We start from the raw sequence: 19382 nt of genomic DNA on the forward strand, positions 1-19382 counted from the left end.
CTGTCATTTTATGTGGCCTACCACTTGTGGCTGAATTGCGGTTTCCAGTTTTTTCCACTTTGTTATATTACCACTAACAGTTGAACGTGGAATATTTAGCAGCAAGGAATTTTCATGGATCGACTTATTGCACACGTAGCAACCTATCACGGTACCACACTTGAATTCACTGAGCTCCTGACAGCGGCCCATTCTTTCACAAATGTTTGTAGAAGCAGTCTGCATGCCTAGGTGCTAGATTTTATATACCTGTGGCCATGGAGGTGATTGGAACACCTGAATGCAATGATTTGGAGGGGTGTCCCAATACTTTTGGCAATATAGTGTATATACAAAACACACACACAGTTGTGCTCAAAGGTTTCTATAACCTGTCAGAAATCATGAAATTTTACATATCAATATTGATATGACGACTGATCATGCCAAAAACTGTCTAAGGATAATGATCATATGAAGCCATTAACTGTCACATAGTTGTTTGGCTTCTTTTCAAAATCATAACAGAAATCATCCAAATGGCACTGATCAAAAGTGTACATACCCTGGAATGTTTGACCTTGGTACATACGCACAAGGTGACAGGTATAGGTTAAAAATCAGAATTAGAAAGTTAATTTCCCATATCTATGACTTTTTAAATTGCAGTTAGCGTCTGTGTAAAAAAAGTCTGAGTTTTTAGCTCTCATGTGGGTACACTGAGCAGGCTAGAGACTGAGCCATGGGGATCAGAAAAGAACTATCAAAAGACCTGCATAACAAGGTAATGAAATGTTACAAAGAAGGAAAAGGATATAAAAAGATGTCCAATGCCTTAAATATGCCAGTCAGTACTGATAAATCACTTAAGAAGTGGAAAATTCAGGGATCACATTCCCCACCCACTGTAGCGCTCAGTAAAGCGAGTGGTGACCTGATTACATCACTGCTTGCTGCAGCAGGTGTATCTGAGATTGTCATACTCCCGGTTTGATCTGCCCACTGTACAGCATAGGCCAGGAGTCCGATTCATTCCAAACAGGCCCACAGTTCTACCCACACTGTCACCCAATCAGACTCCAAACCCCAGGGCATTATGGGATTTGTAGTCTTAAGAAGCAGTGACAAACACTAACAGGACATGATGTCGCAGCTTCAAAATATACTTCTTCCAAGAGCCCGGGGATAGAGGAAGATTCTCTGCAAAGGGATGAGGTCACTGATTTTTTAAACAGTGAGTTTTATACAGTGTGCAATTTCATTCAAAATCATACTAGCAGTTTTGCTTAACTAATTACACAGGGCTATTCTGCAGTTTTTATCACCATTCCATAGTTTGGCTAAAAAAAGACAAAAGTCCAACCAGTGTAAAAAAAAAAAAAAAAAAGTTATAATCCTACACCCACAGTTGACCCAGAAGGCGGCAAAAAAAAAAAACCAGCAAAAGCATGATTCAATTTGCTCCTGCTGGAAAAAAATTCCTTCCTGATCCCCCAGAGGCAATTGGATATTCCCTGGATCAACTTTACCTATAAATGTTAGTATCCAGTTATATTCTGTGTATCTAAGAAAGAACTGTGAGGAAGAACAAAAAAGAAAAAAGAAGCGCACCAACCTTGCGCATTACCTCAGTAACCAAAATTTATTAAATAAAAGAATGGTACTCACAAACAGCGAATAAAAACAGGCATGTCAGTCCTCAAAGGGACTTTAAAGGCAAGATGCAAATGCGAATCCCATCATGGAGGAAGCCACTCAGTACATCTGACGCGTTTCGAAGGACAAGCCTTCTTCCTCAGAGCTAACAAATTTTGGTTACTGAGGTAATGCGCAAGGTTGGTGCGCTTCTTTTTTCTTTTTTGTTCTTCCTCACAGTTCTGTTTGGGCTTCCCCAGCCTTGGTGTGGAGCTGCACGACCTTAACTATTTTGGTGGTCCCCTCCTTGCTTTTTTGGAGTCTGATTCCATCTACTTACCACCGGTCTGGGTCCCGGAGCGCAGGAGATATCGCATTTGGTTCATTATCTAAGAAAGAATCCAGGCCTTTTTTAAAGCAATCCACTGAGCTGGCCAGAACCAACTCTTGAGGGAGTCTATACCACATTTTCACAGCTCTTACTGTGAAGAAACCTTTCCGTGTTTGGAGATTAAATTTCTTTTCCTCCAAATGTAAAGAGTGCCCCCTTGTCCTCTGTGATGTCCTCAGGGTGAATAACGCTACAGCGAGTTCACTATATGAACCACTGATGTATTTATACATGTTGATCATATCCCCCCTTAATCTCCCCTTCTCAAGAGAGAATACATTCAGTTCCTCTAATCTTTCCTCATAGCTGAGCTCCTCCATGCCTCTTATCAGTTTGGTTGCCCTTTTCTGTACTTTCTCCAGTTCCCCGATATTCTTTTTGTGAATTGATGCCCAAAACTGAACTGCATATTCCAGATGAGGTGTTACTAATGATTTATACGGGTAATATGATGTCTCTCTCTCTGGAGTCTATACCTCTTTAATACAAGAGAGGATTTTGCTTGCTTTAGAAACCGCAGCTTGGCATTGCATGCCATTATTAAGCTTGTGATCTACCAGAACTCCTAGATCCTTCTCCACCATTGATTCCCCCAGTTGTACCCCCCTAGTTTGTATGATGCATGCATATTCTTAGCCCCCAATTCCAAAATTATTCTTCTAAGTCATTATAGAGTACCTCTTGAGATACATTTATACCTGGTTTTGACAGATACCCGCTCCCACTTCTGGGTCAGATTGCGTGATCTGTGAGGAAATTTGGCCTCTCCTCCTCCCCCCCCCCCCCACAGCCTTCCGGGACATACACACAGGTCCCAGAAGACTGCGGGACCATTCACAAAGCTAAGCGTGGCTAGCATATGCACAGCAGTAAATCGGCAGTGAAACCTTCCGGCTGCACAGCCAGTTTTCTTTTACCTAAGAAGCCGTTGCCTGCCCCCAAAGCCAACTGCAGAATGAACTTGGACATCGCTGGATCCCTGGACAGTTAAGTGTTCCTATATTAAAAAGTCAGCAGCTAAAGTAATTTCTAGGAGGAAGACTGGAGCGCCTCCAAAATTTTTAACATCTGGCTTATGTGTGTGAAATTAAGCATCGAGAGCTAGTGAATCTATGTGTGAGTTACAGATACAGTACATTAGCAAAGGCCCTAAAACATCAGAGACAACAGTCTGCATTTATTCTGGATTAACAGTGGAGACTCAATCATATATATTGGGTGTAAGTGTTGGTGTATATGTGTATAGCGATCTAGTGCTAAAATCAGGAATGTAGTACATACTAGAAGTATCATTTGTTTGGAAGTCCAACGAAACATGTAACACGTAGCTAAAACAGTTACAAAATGTATGATTTATATAAGGCAACAGTTGTGGATTATCCCCTATTCTCAAAAAAATCAATCCCGGGAAGCAGTATTCAAGCAGAAAATACCAAGCTCATCTCATCATCTTTAACAGATACCTACATATAGCAATGGATGACGGCACTCCAAATGTACAAGTCACCTTCTTTATTCATTCATAAAAACAAGCATTACAGGGTCCATCAAGAATAGATATATTGAGTTATTTACTAAAACTAAAAAGTGCAACATATGGTGCAACTCTACATACAAATCAGCTTCCAAGTTTTACTGCCAAAGCTTAAAGTGGTTGTAAAGTCATGAAAGTAAAATACCTTCTTTGTGCAGCCCCCCCCCCCCCCCATGTGCATGAGCCTTGGCTCTCTGGGGACACTCCCTCCTCATTGGCTGTGACAGCATTGGGAGCTACTGGCTCTCTCTGCTGTCAATCACAGCCAGTGAGGCGAGAGAGAGGGGCAGAGCCAAGCTGCAGCTCTGTAAGTGGACACACAGAGCTGCAGCTTGGGAGCGAGCCTGTTTGGTTGCCCCATAGCAAGCTACTTGCTCTGGGGCATTTGGCAGGAGGGAGGGGTCAGGAATGCCGGTTGGGGACCGGGTCTGCTCTGTGCAAACCCACTGCACAAAACAGGCAAGTATGGCATGTTTGTTATTTAAAAAAAAAAAATTTATATCACTGTAACTGAACAAGCTGAAGTTAGAAGCTGACCGACTACTGTGTACAGCTGCACCAGATTCTGAGTGCTCCAGTTTTAGTAAATCTTCCCCATCATGTGTTTCATGCACACAGGTGCCTAATCAAAGGAATACCAGGGCAACAGTTTTCAGCTCTATTCTACCTGTACACTCCAAACGGGAAAGTACTGCAGAAGGGAGGACCATCACAGACGCTTACATTTTGCTGAACTTAAAATCTAAGCAGCAGAACAAAAATCAAGAGGCTATAGCACCCCCAGCAAACAGCTGGGTTGGAGAGTTCTGCAAAACAGATTGAAAAGTTCAAAACAAATCCACACAAAGCCAGATATTTCAGTTATAGATGGCAAATGACAAACTGAATTACCCCCTCACCCCTAAAATACAAAGCAAGCTAGTATCACACCTGCTTATGCTTTCTATACCAGACAGGTCACACAAAAGTTTCCATAGTATCAAATTCTTTGAGGCATCAGGTAGTTAAGCATCTAACCCATTAACATCACCTAAAACTGAAAAGACTGCTTTGGGCTAATAAGTCCTAATGGCCTCATGCACATGGGCATTAAACCTGCCAATTTTATAGGCGTAAATGTTTTTCTCTGCCTCTAAACACAGTTCTATGTGGCCACAAACAAGTTGTTTATAGCAGTATTTTAAGAGCAGCATTTAGTGGCATAAAAAAAAAAAATGCACCAAAGCTGCTTCAGGGAGGAGTTTATGAGCATGTTTTATTCACATACAACACATAAGTGGAAATGTGTTCTAAAGACCAGAACAAATATCATGGGTAGTAGAATGCTTTTGCGCATACATACACAACATTAGGAGGCCTTTTTTGTGCCAATTTCTGGCAGGAAAAAAAAAAAAAATGGAAAAATGTTTAAAAATCAGCATACAAATTCATATACCCAAGTGCATGTGACCTTTAGCGTGTTTTAAAGATGGAAACCTTGGGACTGTCATATCGAAGTTAGCTTAAAATTACCCCGGCGGGTCACAAACCATTAACAAATATGAAGCCACTAGACTATTTAATATTAATCACTCAGTAGATAGGCAAGCCAGAATTAACCCCACAGCCTGACTATTTATGTCATATTTCTGTCTTCATTAGGTTTACATCATAGGGTTAGTCTAAAGCGATTCTAAAGGTTAATTTTTTAATTTTTTTTTGTAAAATAACAAACATGTTTATCCTTACCTACTGTGCGTATTGGTTTTGCACAGAGCAGCCTGGATCCTCCTCTTCCCGGGACCTCTGCAGGCTCTCCTGGCCCCTCTCTCCTGTTGGGTGCACTCACAGCAAGCAGCTGGCTATGGGGGCACCCGCTGCTCCATGTGTCCATTCACATGAGGAGCTGTGGCTTTCCGCACCCCCTCTCTCTCATTGGCTGACTGGCTGTGATTGACAGCAACGGGAGCCAGTGGCTCCTGCTTGCAGTCTCAGCCAATGAAGAGGCAGAGACCAGGGACAGCCGAGGCTGTCATTCACATCACTGGATCGCGATGAGGCTCAGGTAAGTATTGAGGGGGCTGGGGGTGCTGCTGCACACAGGCTTTTTACTTTCATGCATAGAATGCATGAAGGTAAAAAAACTTCAGCCTCTCCAACCACGTTAAGGTCTTTTCAATTAGATGCCAACAAACTCATTTAAAAATCAATTTAAAAAAAATTTACACTGTCAAGCTTTCACAATAAATAGTTGGATATTAACCCACAAAACGGAATGTCCTTCCAGAGAAGTAACACTAGGTCAGCGTCCTCGTGAATTGGCCATGAGTTGTCAGAAACTTGATATCCAGATGGGGAGGAGAACATTGTGATCCCTTGAGGGGCTAAATCAGATTATTCACCGAATATTATGATGAATGGTCACCAAAATAACCTTGAGTTTTCCCAAGACCAAAATATCTAACACTCTCGTATGAGAAGCTCATACATATTCCATATTAAAACACACACAGCTCAATAAGAACAAGGTGACTAATCTTGTTCATTCTATGTAGTGCCCACCTAATGCTTGGAACAATGGAACCACTGATCATAGCATGCAAGTTATGATTCCAGGAATTCACACAGTTAGGACATCTTAAAACCTTTTAGACAGTTCACCCTCAGCCATATTTTGCGCTTGAGCATCTGAAGCCCGCGCATCATCACTGCAACATGTTAACCTCCTTACTACTCACACCATATTTCAGTAGCCTTTAACCAACATTATATTCAAACCATTTTATGGGCTGACATTTTTCAATAATTCCCCACCAAGGTTGTTACATGCATAACTGCAGCCAGTCAAGCCCACCCAATAAACACCATTTTAGGATGGACTTCAAGATGACTGGACACCAGACAATATTTTAGGAGCACCAATCTAAACAAGGTCCCCCCCACCGAACGAAATTTACACAAATATATAATTTATTTAATTAAAAAAAACAAACCTGAACAACAAATTCACATTGGCTTTGTGATGGGGGTAATGCAGGAAGATGTTGGGTATATCTTAGTCTTGATCGCCACCTGGTGGCAGTAATACATTAATGCTAAAACTGTATTTTTGAAAGACAATAAGTATAACCAAGGGCACATTTTTGGACAAAGTGGGAATGGATTAGAATGCTTAATAGTTTATATTGCTGTCTGTGCCCCCATTAGGAAGATTCAAACTCTCTATTTGTCCTGTTTACCATTATCATGTAAGTGAAAGTAAAAGAAAATCCCTAATTTTAGGAGGTCCCCAGAAAATTAACAAGAGGAATTCTAACAATGGTGACGCTTGTTCTGGTGACCTGGGGGTCCCCAAGAAATTCCCTTAATTTGCAGGGATTTCCTCTCAGTTCCTGTTTGACTGAGACAGGAAGAGAAGGGAAATCCCAATGGGACAAAGGCGGCGAAACCCCCCCCCCCCCAAAAAAAAAACAAAAAAGGGGTTATAACCCTTCCGTGCTCTATGCAAAATGAAAAAAGTTTGTCTATAGTTCTACTTTAAAACAAAAAAGAGAAAAGAGCAGCGATACCCTACATGTGCTAAATAACAAATGTGTAAACTTGACTTATCTGCAAAATTATACAATAACCATCTCAAAGTGCAGAGTGCCTAAAGTGTTACTAAGCCCGCCACAGTAAAATCAGTCTGCAATAAAGCATGCTTGTTATACTCATTGTGTAACCTAAGGGGTTAATCCTCTACATTGTGTAAAAAAAGATTTGGTCCTGTCTTCTCTGATCCTCCCCTTCTACTGTCCCCAATCCATCTCAGTTTGGTGTGTATTGTTAGAAAGTTTTTTTTTTCTTGGCAGAGTGCATGTGATCAACACAAGACCAATCAGCACTGCCCAGACACAGGGATCCTCATAGGACAGTCAGAGGAGAAGGAAACCGCCTCCTACAAGCTTTAACCAGTGCTCTGCTGGACACTAATAGAAGTCACAAGACTGCTCTAACTGCTGATGAGGAAAGGTATTTAGCAGTTTATATTTACTAAAATAATTGCATTTCCATGTTGTGTGTACTGTGTGAGACCAGATATAGTGAATGCAGGGTCCTGGGTAAAGTAACACTTTGAATAACACAATCATGAAAATGTTTCAAAGTATATCACAGTCCAATAAAATTTCTTCAATTGTCAATTCAAGTGAATCACATCAAAAACTACACTGTGACCCAGCAATAGGGCTCCAAACATCGTTGAATGTGCTCCACCTTAATGTGCCACATTATTCCACCCTTCCCAAGTGTTTTGTTGTCCAGAGTTCCACCCCCCCCCCCCCTTAAGCAGTGTTCAATCATTAGCTATAGTTGACCATTGCAGAATAATTTTGGCACAGTATAAGGCGCATATTGACCTGCTTAGTCTATAAGGGTCAACTGTAGCCGGTGTGTGAACACAGCTAAAGGGAGCACTCTGGACAAGACACTTGTGAAGGGTGGAATAATGTGGCACATTGTGAACATGAAGCACATTCAAGGACTCTTGGAGCACTGTTACTGGGTCACAATATAGTTTGTGTGATTCACTTGCATGAATTTAAGCAATTTTATTGGACTTTGATATAATATATATTCATGATAGTATTTAACCACTTGTCTACCGGCACTTTCACCCCCTTCCTGCCCAGGCCAATTTTTAGCTTTCAGCGCTGTCGCACTTTGAATGACAATTGCGCGGTCATGCAACACTGTACCCATATGAAATTTGTATAATTGTTTTGAGACAGATAGAGCTTTCATTTGGGGTTTTTATTTTTTGCTAAGCAAGCCAAAAACTACTGAAAATTTTGAAGAAAAAAATAAAAAGTTTTTTTCTTAGTTTCTGTTACAGTCATGGCCGAAATTGTTGGCACCCTTGATATTTCTCCAGGAAATCATGTATTTCTCACGAAACGTATTGCATTAACACATGTTTTGCTATACACATGTTTATTCCCTTTGTGTGTATTGGGACAAAACAAAAAAAGGGAGGAAAGAAAGCAAATTCGACATAATGTCACACAAACCTCCAAAAATGGGCTGGACAAAAGTATTGGCACCCTTTCACAACTGCGGATAAATAAGAATGTTACAAGCATGTGATGCTCCTGTAAACTCACCTGGGGCAAGTAACAGGTGTGGGCAATATAGAAATCACACCTGAAAGCAGATAAAAAGGAGAGACGTTCACTTAACCTTTGCATTGTGTGTCTGTCTGTGCCACACTAAGCATGGACAACAGAAAGAGGAGACGAGAACTGTCTGAGGACCTGAGAACCAAAATTGTGGCAAAATATCAACAATCTCAAGGTTACAAGTCCATCTCCAGAGAACTAGATTTGCCTTTGTCCACAGTGCGCAACATTATCAAGAAGTTTGCAACCCATGGCACTGTAGCTAATCTCCCTGGTCGTGGACGGATGAGGAAAATTGATGAAAGATTGCAACGCAGAATAGTCCGGATGGTGGATAAGCAGCCCCAAACATGTTCCAAAGACATTCAAGCTGTCCTGCAGGCTCAGGGAGCATCAGTGTCAGCGCGAACTATCCGTCGACATTTAAATGAAATGAAACGCTATGGCAGGAGACCCAGGAGGACCCCACTGCTGACACAGAGACATAAAAAAGCAAGACTACAGTTTGCCAAAATGTACTTGAGTAAGCCAAAAGCCTTCTGGGAAAACGTCTTGTGGACAGATGAGACCAAGATAGAGCTTTTCGGTAAAGCACATCATTCTACTGTTTACCGAAAACGGAATGAGGCCTACAAAGAACAAAACACAGTACCTACGGTAAAATATGGTGGAGGTTCAATGATGTTTTGGGGTTGTTTTGCTGCCTCTGGCACTGGGTGCCTTGACTGTGTGCAAGGCATCATGAAATCTGAGGATTACCAAAGGATTTTGGGTCGCACTGTAGGGCCCAGTGTCAGAAAGCTGGGTTTGCGTCCAAGATCCTGGGTCTTCCAGCAGGACAATGACCCCAAACATACGTCAAAAAGCACTCAGAAATGGATGGCAAAGAAGCGCTGGAGAGTTCTGAAGTGGCCAGCAATGAGCCCAGATCTAAATCCCATTGAACACCTGTGGAGAGATCTTAAAATTGCTGTTGGGAAAAGGTGTCCTTCCAATAAGAGAGACCTGGAGCTGTTTGCAAAGGAAGAGTGGTCCAAAATTCCGGGTGAGAGGTGTCAGAAGCTTATTGATGGTTATAGGAAGCGACTGATTTCAGTTATGTTTTCCAAAGGGTGTGCAACCAAATATTAAGTTAAGGGTGCCAATACTTTTGTCCAGCCCATTTTTGGGGTTTTGTGTGACATTATGTCATATTTGCTTTTCTGCCTCTGTTTTATATTTGTTCCAATACATACAAAGGGAATAAACATGTGTATAGCAAAACATGTGTTAATGCAATACCTTTTTTGTGTGAAATACTTGATTTTCAGGAAAAATATCAAGGGTGCCAACAATTTCGGCCATGACTGTATAACATTTTGTAAAATGAGTACTTTTTCTCCTTCACTGATATGTGCTAATTGAGGCTGCAGTGATGGACACTGATAGGCGGCACTTAGGGGCACTAATGAGGAGGCATTGACAGACATCACTGATGGGCACAGAAAGGTAGTACTCATATGGCACTGATAGGCAGCACTGAATGGCACTGTTAGGCGGCACTGACAGGCAGCTCAAATGTGCACTGACAGGTGGCATTGATGGGGCTATACTGATCATCAGGGCACTTATCAGTGTAGATGTCCCCACTTAGGATTACCGATTACCAGCTCTCGTGACAGCTCGAGAGGAATGCTGATAACCGGCATTTCCTTATTTACATGCGATCAGCTGTGATTGGACACAGCTGATCACATGACAGAGCTGAAGTCATTGGCTCTTTCCGCTGATCCGCTGTGTTGCATTATCGCGCAATTGCCATTTAAAGTGCAACAGCACTAAAAGCTGAAAATTGGCCTGGGCAGGAAAGAGGTAAAAGGGCCCGGTAGGCAAGTGGTTAAGGTGGCTTCTCCCCATTTATATTCTGGAATTGGAGGTGGCGCCCCCATTCTTTCGATTTGAATATTTACACCATTACTTAGTAAATTACTTGGAATAAGCAGGGGCTTAGCAGCTTACAGACATACAGGCAGAATCAATCACAGTCCACTCCAGTAGAAGTTTATAAGTTACCAACGTCACTTAGGTCAGAAGTTGATCTGCTAACTTATCAGTATATTTATTTTTCTACACAAATGCAGGAAGAACATATAAACTCAGGCACTGTCCCTAGGAGGACATCAAAGCCAGAATGCAAACAATTCAAACCAAAATATGCATGCCACAGACGTTTAAAATGAAATGCACAAGGTGGCCATTTCCATCAGCAAGCAATGCAGCCTCCTGATTCCACTTAAAATGGAACTGGTGGACAGGCAGAATTTGTAATATAGAAGAGACATGCTTTGTCTGCATTAAAAAGTCACCTACCTGCCTGTCTGCCCCTGTAAAGTAAGCTGCGCTAGATCAAATTTGGCAATGGGGAATCTGATGGGACTTCCAAGAATGTGCAGGAGTAGCATAATCTTGCTCTGGCCAATGACAGCGACCAGCAATTGAGATCCGGAAGCAGGCAGCTCAAAGATGTCAGCGGCCAGAGACTAATTCCGGGAACAGCGCATCAAGTATAGTTGCGCTTTAAATTAATACTAATCTTCCTTATTCTAAAAAAATAATCCATACACATCCAGTACTTTAAAACCCTGAAATAATTGTTACTGCATTTTTTGATGCCTTGTAACACTCTTCATGAGCTCCCAAACCTCTCCTTTTCCTCTCTCACTTCCATTTGTTTGGAAGAAGCAGTGCACATCAGCTGCGGTCATGTGCACTGCTCTATGCACACTACAAATCCCACAGCCCGTTGTTCTTAAGCAGTCTTGGGAGCGGTCAAAAAGGGTGGCTACATTCCACCATAGAATTAAACCATGGAGAATGAATACAGACATCTTCTAAGGCTAAATTCGCACAGGCGTTGTGTCATGGTGCAAATGGTAGTGGCAGGAATTCACTGAACCCTGCTACTATTTTTGACAGGTGCGAGTGAATAATTACAATTGCTAAGCCCATATACTTCAATGACAGGTTGTCCATGCTCCCAGCTTTTTATCTCTATCCACAGCCTCTCCTTTACTCCCTGGCTGTGCTGTTCAGCACCAGGTACAAAAATAAAATGGCCAAAACCTATGAAAAGCATCTGACTCATTCTATGTGAAAGAGCTGGGACAGTCAGAACTGTGGCATGGGGAGTCCAAATCCCTGTGGAAGCTATGATTCTGGCAATTCCCAGCTTACAGAGGGCTTCAAAGCAATCATTTGTTGCCACAATTTCAATTCCTTTCAACCTATTTCATGGCATTGAGTATAAGATGAAAGTGAAAATTCCTGTCATTTTGATGAATAATTCTTCATAAGATAGTTTGCCCCATCATCACTTCGATCAATTTAGACTGAAAAGAAATGCCACTTCTGGTCAGAAACAAAGCAATTAGGGCATACAAATTCCCATAGCAAGAACTGGAGTACAATTGCAACTATGTTATACCCTAAAATATGGGTGTAACATGTAATATCTATATGGTGGAGGTATCCTTTATGTTGTTACAAAAAAAAAAAAAAAAGAAAAAAAGATGCATATAAAAACACTGATATAGGCTGTATCTATTTCTAGATAAAAAAGGCTTACGAATATGATTGGATTTGAGTTCACATGCATGACACTGACAGACCAACAGACGCTGCAGTAAAAAGAGGAATAAAGCGGTGTAGTGATTGCATACCGTTGCCATTGGACAGGGGGATTCATGTTCTCTGCTCCCCCCCCCCCCCATTGCATTGCTGAATAGGGATCCATTACAATGCCAAACCAGACCATTTCAAACCTCATCCACAAACCATTGTTTCTTGTACAGGAGGCATAATAACAAAAAATTATTGTGGCCAATCAAAACATGATCAGCTATGAGTGTATATCACACAACTGGGAGCAAAAGAACAGTCCTCTGAAAACTGCACATCACAGCCATCCAGAGCAATGCGATTACATTAAAGCACACTGACACGGCCCCCTAGTAAAAAAAACTCCTTGCACACAGTTAACCCTTTGAGCATCCCTCATGTTAACCCCTTCCTGCCCAGTGCCATTAGTACAGCGTCAGTGCTTTTTTTTTTTTAGCACTGATCACTGTATTGGTGTCACTGGGGATGTCAGTGACACCAAGTCAGTTTCCTCCAGTGTCAGAATGTCCGCTGCAGTCCCGCTAGAAGTCACTGATCGCCACCATTACTAGTAAAAAAAATAAATTCCAGTATATATACACCGCCATTTGTAAACGCTATACCTTTCACGTAAGCCAATAAATTTACAGGTATTGGGATTTTTCTTTTAGCAAAGATAAGTAGCAGAATACATTTTGGTGTAAATTTAGGACGAAATTTGATTTTTAACATTTTTTTACTGGACATCTTTAATAGCAAAAAGACAAAAATATTGTTTTTTTTCCTCCTCAAAAATGTCGGTCCCCCTTTTTTTTTTTTTTTTTTTTTTTTTTAAATAGTGCAAAAAATAAAAATGCACAGGCGATCAAATACCACTGAAAAAAAGCTCAATTTGTGGGAAATAAAGCTCAACTTGCGGGGGGAAAAAAAAAAAAAAGGACGTATATTTGGGTGCAGTGTTGCATGACCACGCAATTGTCAGTTAAATAACACAGCGCTGTAACGCAAAAAATTGCCTGGTCAGGAAAGGGAGTAAATCCTCAAGAGGGCAAGTGGTTTAAAAATAACTTATGGCATTTCTTGTCACAGCCATCTTAACCCCTTCACGCCTAAGGGTAAAACAAATCTAGAGGCCTAAGCACAATTCTGCACCGTTGACATGGGATAGCAAAACCGTACATATCACCACAACTACTTTGCACATCCAGGTGGATTATACCTTGATTTTTTCAGGACAAATTGGGCTTTCATTTGGTGGTAAATGGTAATGGATATCTCCTGATTTTTTTTTTTATTATCAAAGGAAAACTGGCCAAAAATAGTAAAAAAAAATCCTTTTTTTTATTTAGCTATGTGTTTCTTGTTATGACCATAACCTACCACCAAAGAGCAACCCAAAATAAATTCTCCAGCTCTTGACGATCGCAGCGATACCATATATGTGTATGTTATTTGTTGTTTGTACCCGTAGTACAGCCCAGAAACCATAGTGCGCATTTTGTTTTTGTGTTTTTTTTTTTTTTTTTTACCTAAAACACACTAACACTAACTGACACTGACATTAACACTAACTGACACGGATACCAATTTTTTTTTAAATCCTGACCTTGACCTTTGACCCTGACCTAAACACTAACCCTGGCACTGAACTAGATCAAACCTTGATCTAGGTATTTTTTTTTATTTTTTCTTTTATTTTTTTAATATTTATTTATCTTTTTTTTTTTTACAAACTTTTTTTTTCTTCTCTCTGACAGGAGTTCGAGAGATACAATGTATCTCTCTTCTCCATTCATAGAGAGAGAGAGAGAAAAAAAAACAAGGGGGCCGGGCTGCACAGTGACTGATCACTGTGATAGCCAATCAGAGGCTATCACAGCGATCATGTGACCCGGGACCGGGAGTCCCGGGTCCCGATCGTTAAAACGGGACCCGGTGCTCTCAGTGACACCGCGGTCTCGGTGCTGGGAGCGCGCTGAGGGGCGCGCTCCCAACACAAAGACAGGTACGCAAATATGCGGCCCCACGGAAAAAAGCCCAGGTCCGTGAGGCCGCATATTTGTGTTACGTCAGCGTCAAGGGGTTAAGATAGGACAAATGATTCATGTAGCTTTTACTTCCTGGAATCCATTTGCCCTTAGCTCAGGAATGAAGGTAGGAGGGTGTGCTTAGCAGAGAAAGCCCCTCCTCTCCTCCCACATATGAAAGAAAAGAAAATGCCCCTGAAGACTCCTGGGATGCATGATGCGTGCTAATGCACTGCAACAGATCACTTTACCTTTTTTTGGACTTGTCCTGAAGGGAGGAAAAAAAAAATACCATCAAAAGGGAATCTTTCCTTTTAAAAGGCGCCCTTACTTTTTTTAACCATATTTAACTACTTGTCCACCAGAGGATTTACCCCCCTTCCTGACCAGGCCATTTTTTTCGATACAGCGCTGCATTGCTTTAACTGACAACTGCGTAGTCATGCAATGCTGCACCTAAATGAAATTTATGTCCTTTTCCCTCCACAAATGGAGCTTTCTTCTGGTGGTATTTGATCGCCTCTGCGGTTTTTTTTTGTGTGCTATAAACAAAAAAAGACTGCATTTTGAAAAAATATATATAAATATTTTTGACTTTTTGCTATAAAACATATCCAGTAAAAATTAAAAAAAAAAAAAAAAGTAAAATTTCATCATAAAAGTTAGGCAAAAATGTATTCTGCTACAAAAATTCCAATACGTGTAAATTAATTGGTTTGCGTGAAAGTTATAGCGTTTACAAATGGTGATATCTATATATATCTATATATAGATATATATCTATATACACACACACTGGAATATTTAATTTTGTTACTAGTAATGGTGGCGATCAGCAACTTATAGTGGGACTGCGGCGGGCATTCTGACACTGGGAGGGAACTGACTGCCACTGAATCCCCAATGACAATAATACAGTGATCAGTGCTAACAAAAAGCACTGACACTGTACTAAAGACAATGGGCAGGAAGAGGTTAATATCTGGAGCAATCAAAGAGTTAAGTGTGTGTGTGTGTGTGTGTGTGTGTGATTTACTGTGTAAGCATGCTGCTTTCTATTGCTTTGCTATGCATAGCAATAGAAAGCAGCATGCTGATGCTGACAGGGGAGAGATCTGTATTGGTTTACATACAGACCTCTCCCCTGTCAGTGTTCCTCGGCAATCACCAGGTGCCGGCGGGGAATGTCTGGCCAGGACCCGGTGATTGACAGCTGTAGCCGCCAATGGCGGCGCGGATAAGGCGGTGCGCGTGCCTCCTACCCGGAAATACAAAATCACGTATATATGAGTGATTTTGCGCAGCCCTGCCGCCCTGTAGCAGTAGTTCTGCTACAGGGCGGTCGGGAAGTGGTTAATAAACTAGGCATAACTCTAGTATAAACAACCCTAACCTAACTCACAATGTGAAAATTAAATAAGACTGAAAACCAGGAGCCTAATCCCTGCATATACTACAGCAAAGACACTACTGGCTTTAAATTAGTCCTATCACCAAAATATAAGATGGCCTGAGAACAGCAGGTAGCTCTCTGTGTACTGATTTAAAGGATAAGTTCACCTTTTGAAAAAAAGATAAAATGTACTTCTAGAAGTTAAAAAAAAAAAAAAAAAGTGCATTTTATTATTTTTTCTTTAAAAGAGCCTACAGAGATTTGCGCCAGCGATCAACAGATCACAGATGCACCCTCAGGCTCCTGCAGATTCTCATCATAGCTGTATGCCCGTACCTGAGGAAGAATCAATGAACTACCAGACCACTCAGTAGCACCCTCGTAGTTCATTGAGAACTACAAGCTGTTAGCCGCAACGGGTGACAGCACTTGTAGGCATTAATTCACAGGAAACTGAATGAGTGACGCAGTCATGTGAGTGGACCTCTAAAAATGGGTGTAACATTTAACGTGTTTCAAAAGTGAACGTGTCCTTTAATACTATTTTAAAGAAGATCAGACAGACCTGACAAGTGTACAGTGGATATAAAAAGTCTACACACCCCTGTTAAAATGTCAGGTTTCTGTGATGTCAAAAACTGAGACAAAGATAAATCATTACAGAACTTTCTCCACTTTTAATGTAACAAACTGTACAGCTCAGATGAACAATAAACTGAAATCTTTTAGGTGTAGGGAAGTAAAAATAAAGAACTAAAATAATATGGTTGAATAAGTGTACACACCCTTAAACTAATACATTGTTGAAGTACCTTTTGATTTTATTCCAGCACTCAGTCTTTTTGGGTATGAGTCTGTCAGCATGGCACATCTTGACCTGGCAATATTTGTCCACTCTTCCTTGCAAAAACACTCAAAATCTGTCAGATTGCGTGGGCATCTCATGTGCACAGCCCTCATCAGATCACCCCACAGATTTTCAATTGGATTCAGGTCTGGGCCTTTCCAAAACATTAATCTTCTTCTGGTGAAGCCATTGCTTTGATGATTTGGGTGTATGCTTTGGGTCGTTGTCATGCTAAAAGATGAAGTTACTCACGTTCAGCTTTCTAGCAGAAGCCTGAAGGTTTTGTGCCAATATTGACTGGTATTTGGAACGTTTCATAATTTCCTTTACCTTGACTAAGGCCCCAGTTCCAGCTGAAGAAAAAACAGCCCCAAAGCATGATGCTGCCACCACCATGCTTCACTGTGGGTATGGTGTTCTTTTGGTGATGTGCAGTGTTTTTTAACATATCTTTTATAATTATGACCAAAAAGTTCAACCTTGGTTTCATCAAACCATAACACATTTTCCCACATGCTTTTGGGAGATTTCAGATTTTTTTTGCAAAATTTAGCCAGGCTTGGATGTTTTTCTTTTAAGTAAAGGCTTCTGTCTTGCCACTCTACCCCATAGCCAAGACATATGAAGAATACGGGAGATTGTTGTTACATGTACCACACAGCCAGTACTTGCCAGATATTCCTACAGCTCCTTTAAATTTTGCTGTAGGCCTCTTGGCAGCTTCCCAGACCAGTTTTCTTCTCGTATTTTAAATCAGTTTAGGAGGGATGCACAGTTCTTGATAATGTCACCGTTGCGCCATATTTTCTCCACTTGATGATGACTGTCTTCACTGTGTTCCATGGTATATCTATCGTCTTGAAAATTATTTTGTACCCTTCTCCTGACTGATACCTTTTAACAAGGAGATGCTTTGGAAGCTCTTTGCGGACCATGGATTTGCTGTAGGATGTGACTTGCCCCCCACCCCCCCGGGCACAGCAAAGCAGATTTTGAAATCGTGTGACTTACAGTGAAGTGGCACGATTTAATAATCGGGTGACCTGCCGATTTCATTGCGATTTGCAAGACATCTGACACAGATGTCTATGCAAATCGCAACAAAAGTAGCACATGTACTACTATAGAAATCGGTACGGCTCCGACCAAGTCGGAACAGCACCAATATGACCGCTTTAATAGCAGACAATAGAGGCACTTTAAATGATGGCAGGTGTGTACTGACTCCTACTTAACATGATTTTGAATGTACTTGCTTAATTCTGAACATAGCTACATCTCCAGTTATAAGAGGGTGTGCACACCCCACTATTTTAATTTATGTTTACTCCCCCACCCCCACCTTAAAAGATTTCAGTTTGTTTTTCAATTGAGTTGTACAGTTTATAGGTCACATTAAAGGTGGCAAAAGTTCTGAACTGATTTATCTTTGTTTAATTTTTTTTACATCACAGAAAGCTGATATTTTAACAGGATATCGAATGTACTCTCCAGCGCCTCAAGATATGCACAGCCAAAAGGGAAGTCAAGGGTACCAGGACAGCGACAACCAAAAGGAAATGCTTCAGGGGTGCAGCCCTCCTCAGACGGGGAGATCAGCCACTGGATAGAGAGAAAACAGGTGGCGCACACACCTAGTGCATTATCCAAGGTTTATTGAAAGGAGTGAAAAATAATAACATACTCACAAGAGGAAGCATGTATCTAAAAAGCATTGAAAAATGACGATGGCATCAAGGTGTTCCCACTGCCATGGCATCACCAGCAAGACTTCCATTATCCATTCATTACACATCTGCATCAGAGGCTGGTCATTAGCTCTGAGGAAAGGGATTCGTCCCCGAAACGCATCAGCCATTTGACCGTACTGACAGTGGGAACACCTTGCCTGCCGTTGTGTCCATTGTCATTTTTCAATGCTTTTTAGATACATGCTTCGTCTGTGAGTATGTTTTTAATTTTCACTCCTTTCAATAAACCTTGGCTAATGCACTAGGTGTGTATGACATTTTAACAGGGCTATGTAGACTTTTTATATCCATTTTAAGTTTCTACAGTCAAATTTTTCACAGGACAATTTCAACAGAGCATATTAAACGTTATCATTGTGTGCAAAAGAAAAACTGGATTGTGACCTTTCGGTGTACCTGAAAACAATGCTGGATTATATGGACAAAAGCAAGATCGGTGAGAACGCCACAGTATAATACTAGTACATTGCTAAATGAACTCTTACTGGTGACAGGCGTGGCGTTGTTAGGGGTGTCTGCTCGCAGGTATTGTGTCGTCTGTGTAGAAGGCTGAGAGAGTCCCTGGGAGCTGCTGCTGTCACTTACGCTGCAAAAAGAAAAAAGTACAATACACATTTTTGCACTACACCAACTGACGAAAACAGGTATATGAATATATGGACTTCATTTCACAGTCTATGCTTAGATTTTACAGACACATAACTCTATATGAATAATATTAACCCAGAAAGTGATGGTATGCTATAAACCACAGAAGCCTTTCAACTGTCTCAGCTAATGAAAGCAAATTTCTGAATTCTTGACATGGTTTACTGCACAGCATTGTTCTTTGCCTTGCTTCATTATATCAATCCCTAAAAAAAGGGATACTAATCTAAAGGCAATTTACAACCGAGTCTTAGTACTGTGTTACAGTATAGTCATGTGAAGCATTGTGACTAAAAAGCAATACTACGTAAAAGAACACAATTGGTTAGACACAGTGTGTCCGAGATAACATATATTAATCAATTACAAAAACAAAGTCATTCAATTCAATGCTGATAGGATATGA

The 19382-nt window shown here is 41.0% G+C and overlaps 1 protein-coding gene across 2 annotated transcripts in view; it reads right to left on the reverse strand.

Moving 5' to 3' along the window:
• The window catches only part of RYK (receptor like tyrosine kinase), a 211694-nt gene that overhangs the window by 95951 nt on the left and 96361 nt on the right, over positions 1–19382 (reverse strand). Inside the window, exon 7 of one of the 2 annotated variants that reach the window (XM_089671227.1) lies at positions 18813–18914. In XM_089671227.1, the coding sequence (XP_089527353.1) occupies positions 18813–18914 (102 nt within the window). The remainder of the gene's footprint in view (positions 1–18812; positions 18915–19382) is intronic. The other variant, XM_089671226.1, reaches the window with a different exon arrangement.

This window comes from Staurois parvus, unplaced genomic scaffold (genome assembly GCF_062004578.1).
Source record: "Staurois parvus isolate SC_StPar_1 unplaced genomic scaffold, SC_StPar_1.0 ptg000102l, whole genome shotgun sequence".
NCBI classification, from domain to species: domain Eukaryota; kingdom Metazoa; phylum Chordata; class Amphibia; order Anura; family Ranidae; genus Staurois; species Staurois parvus.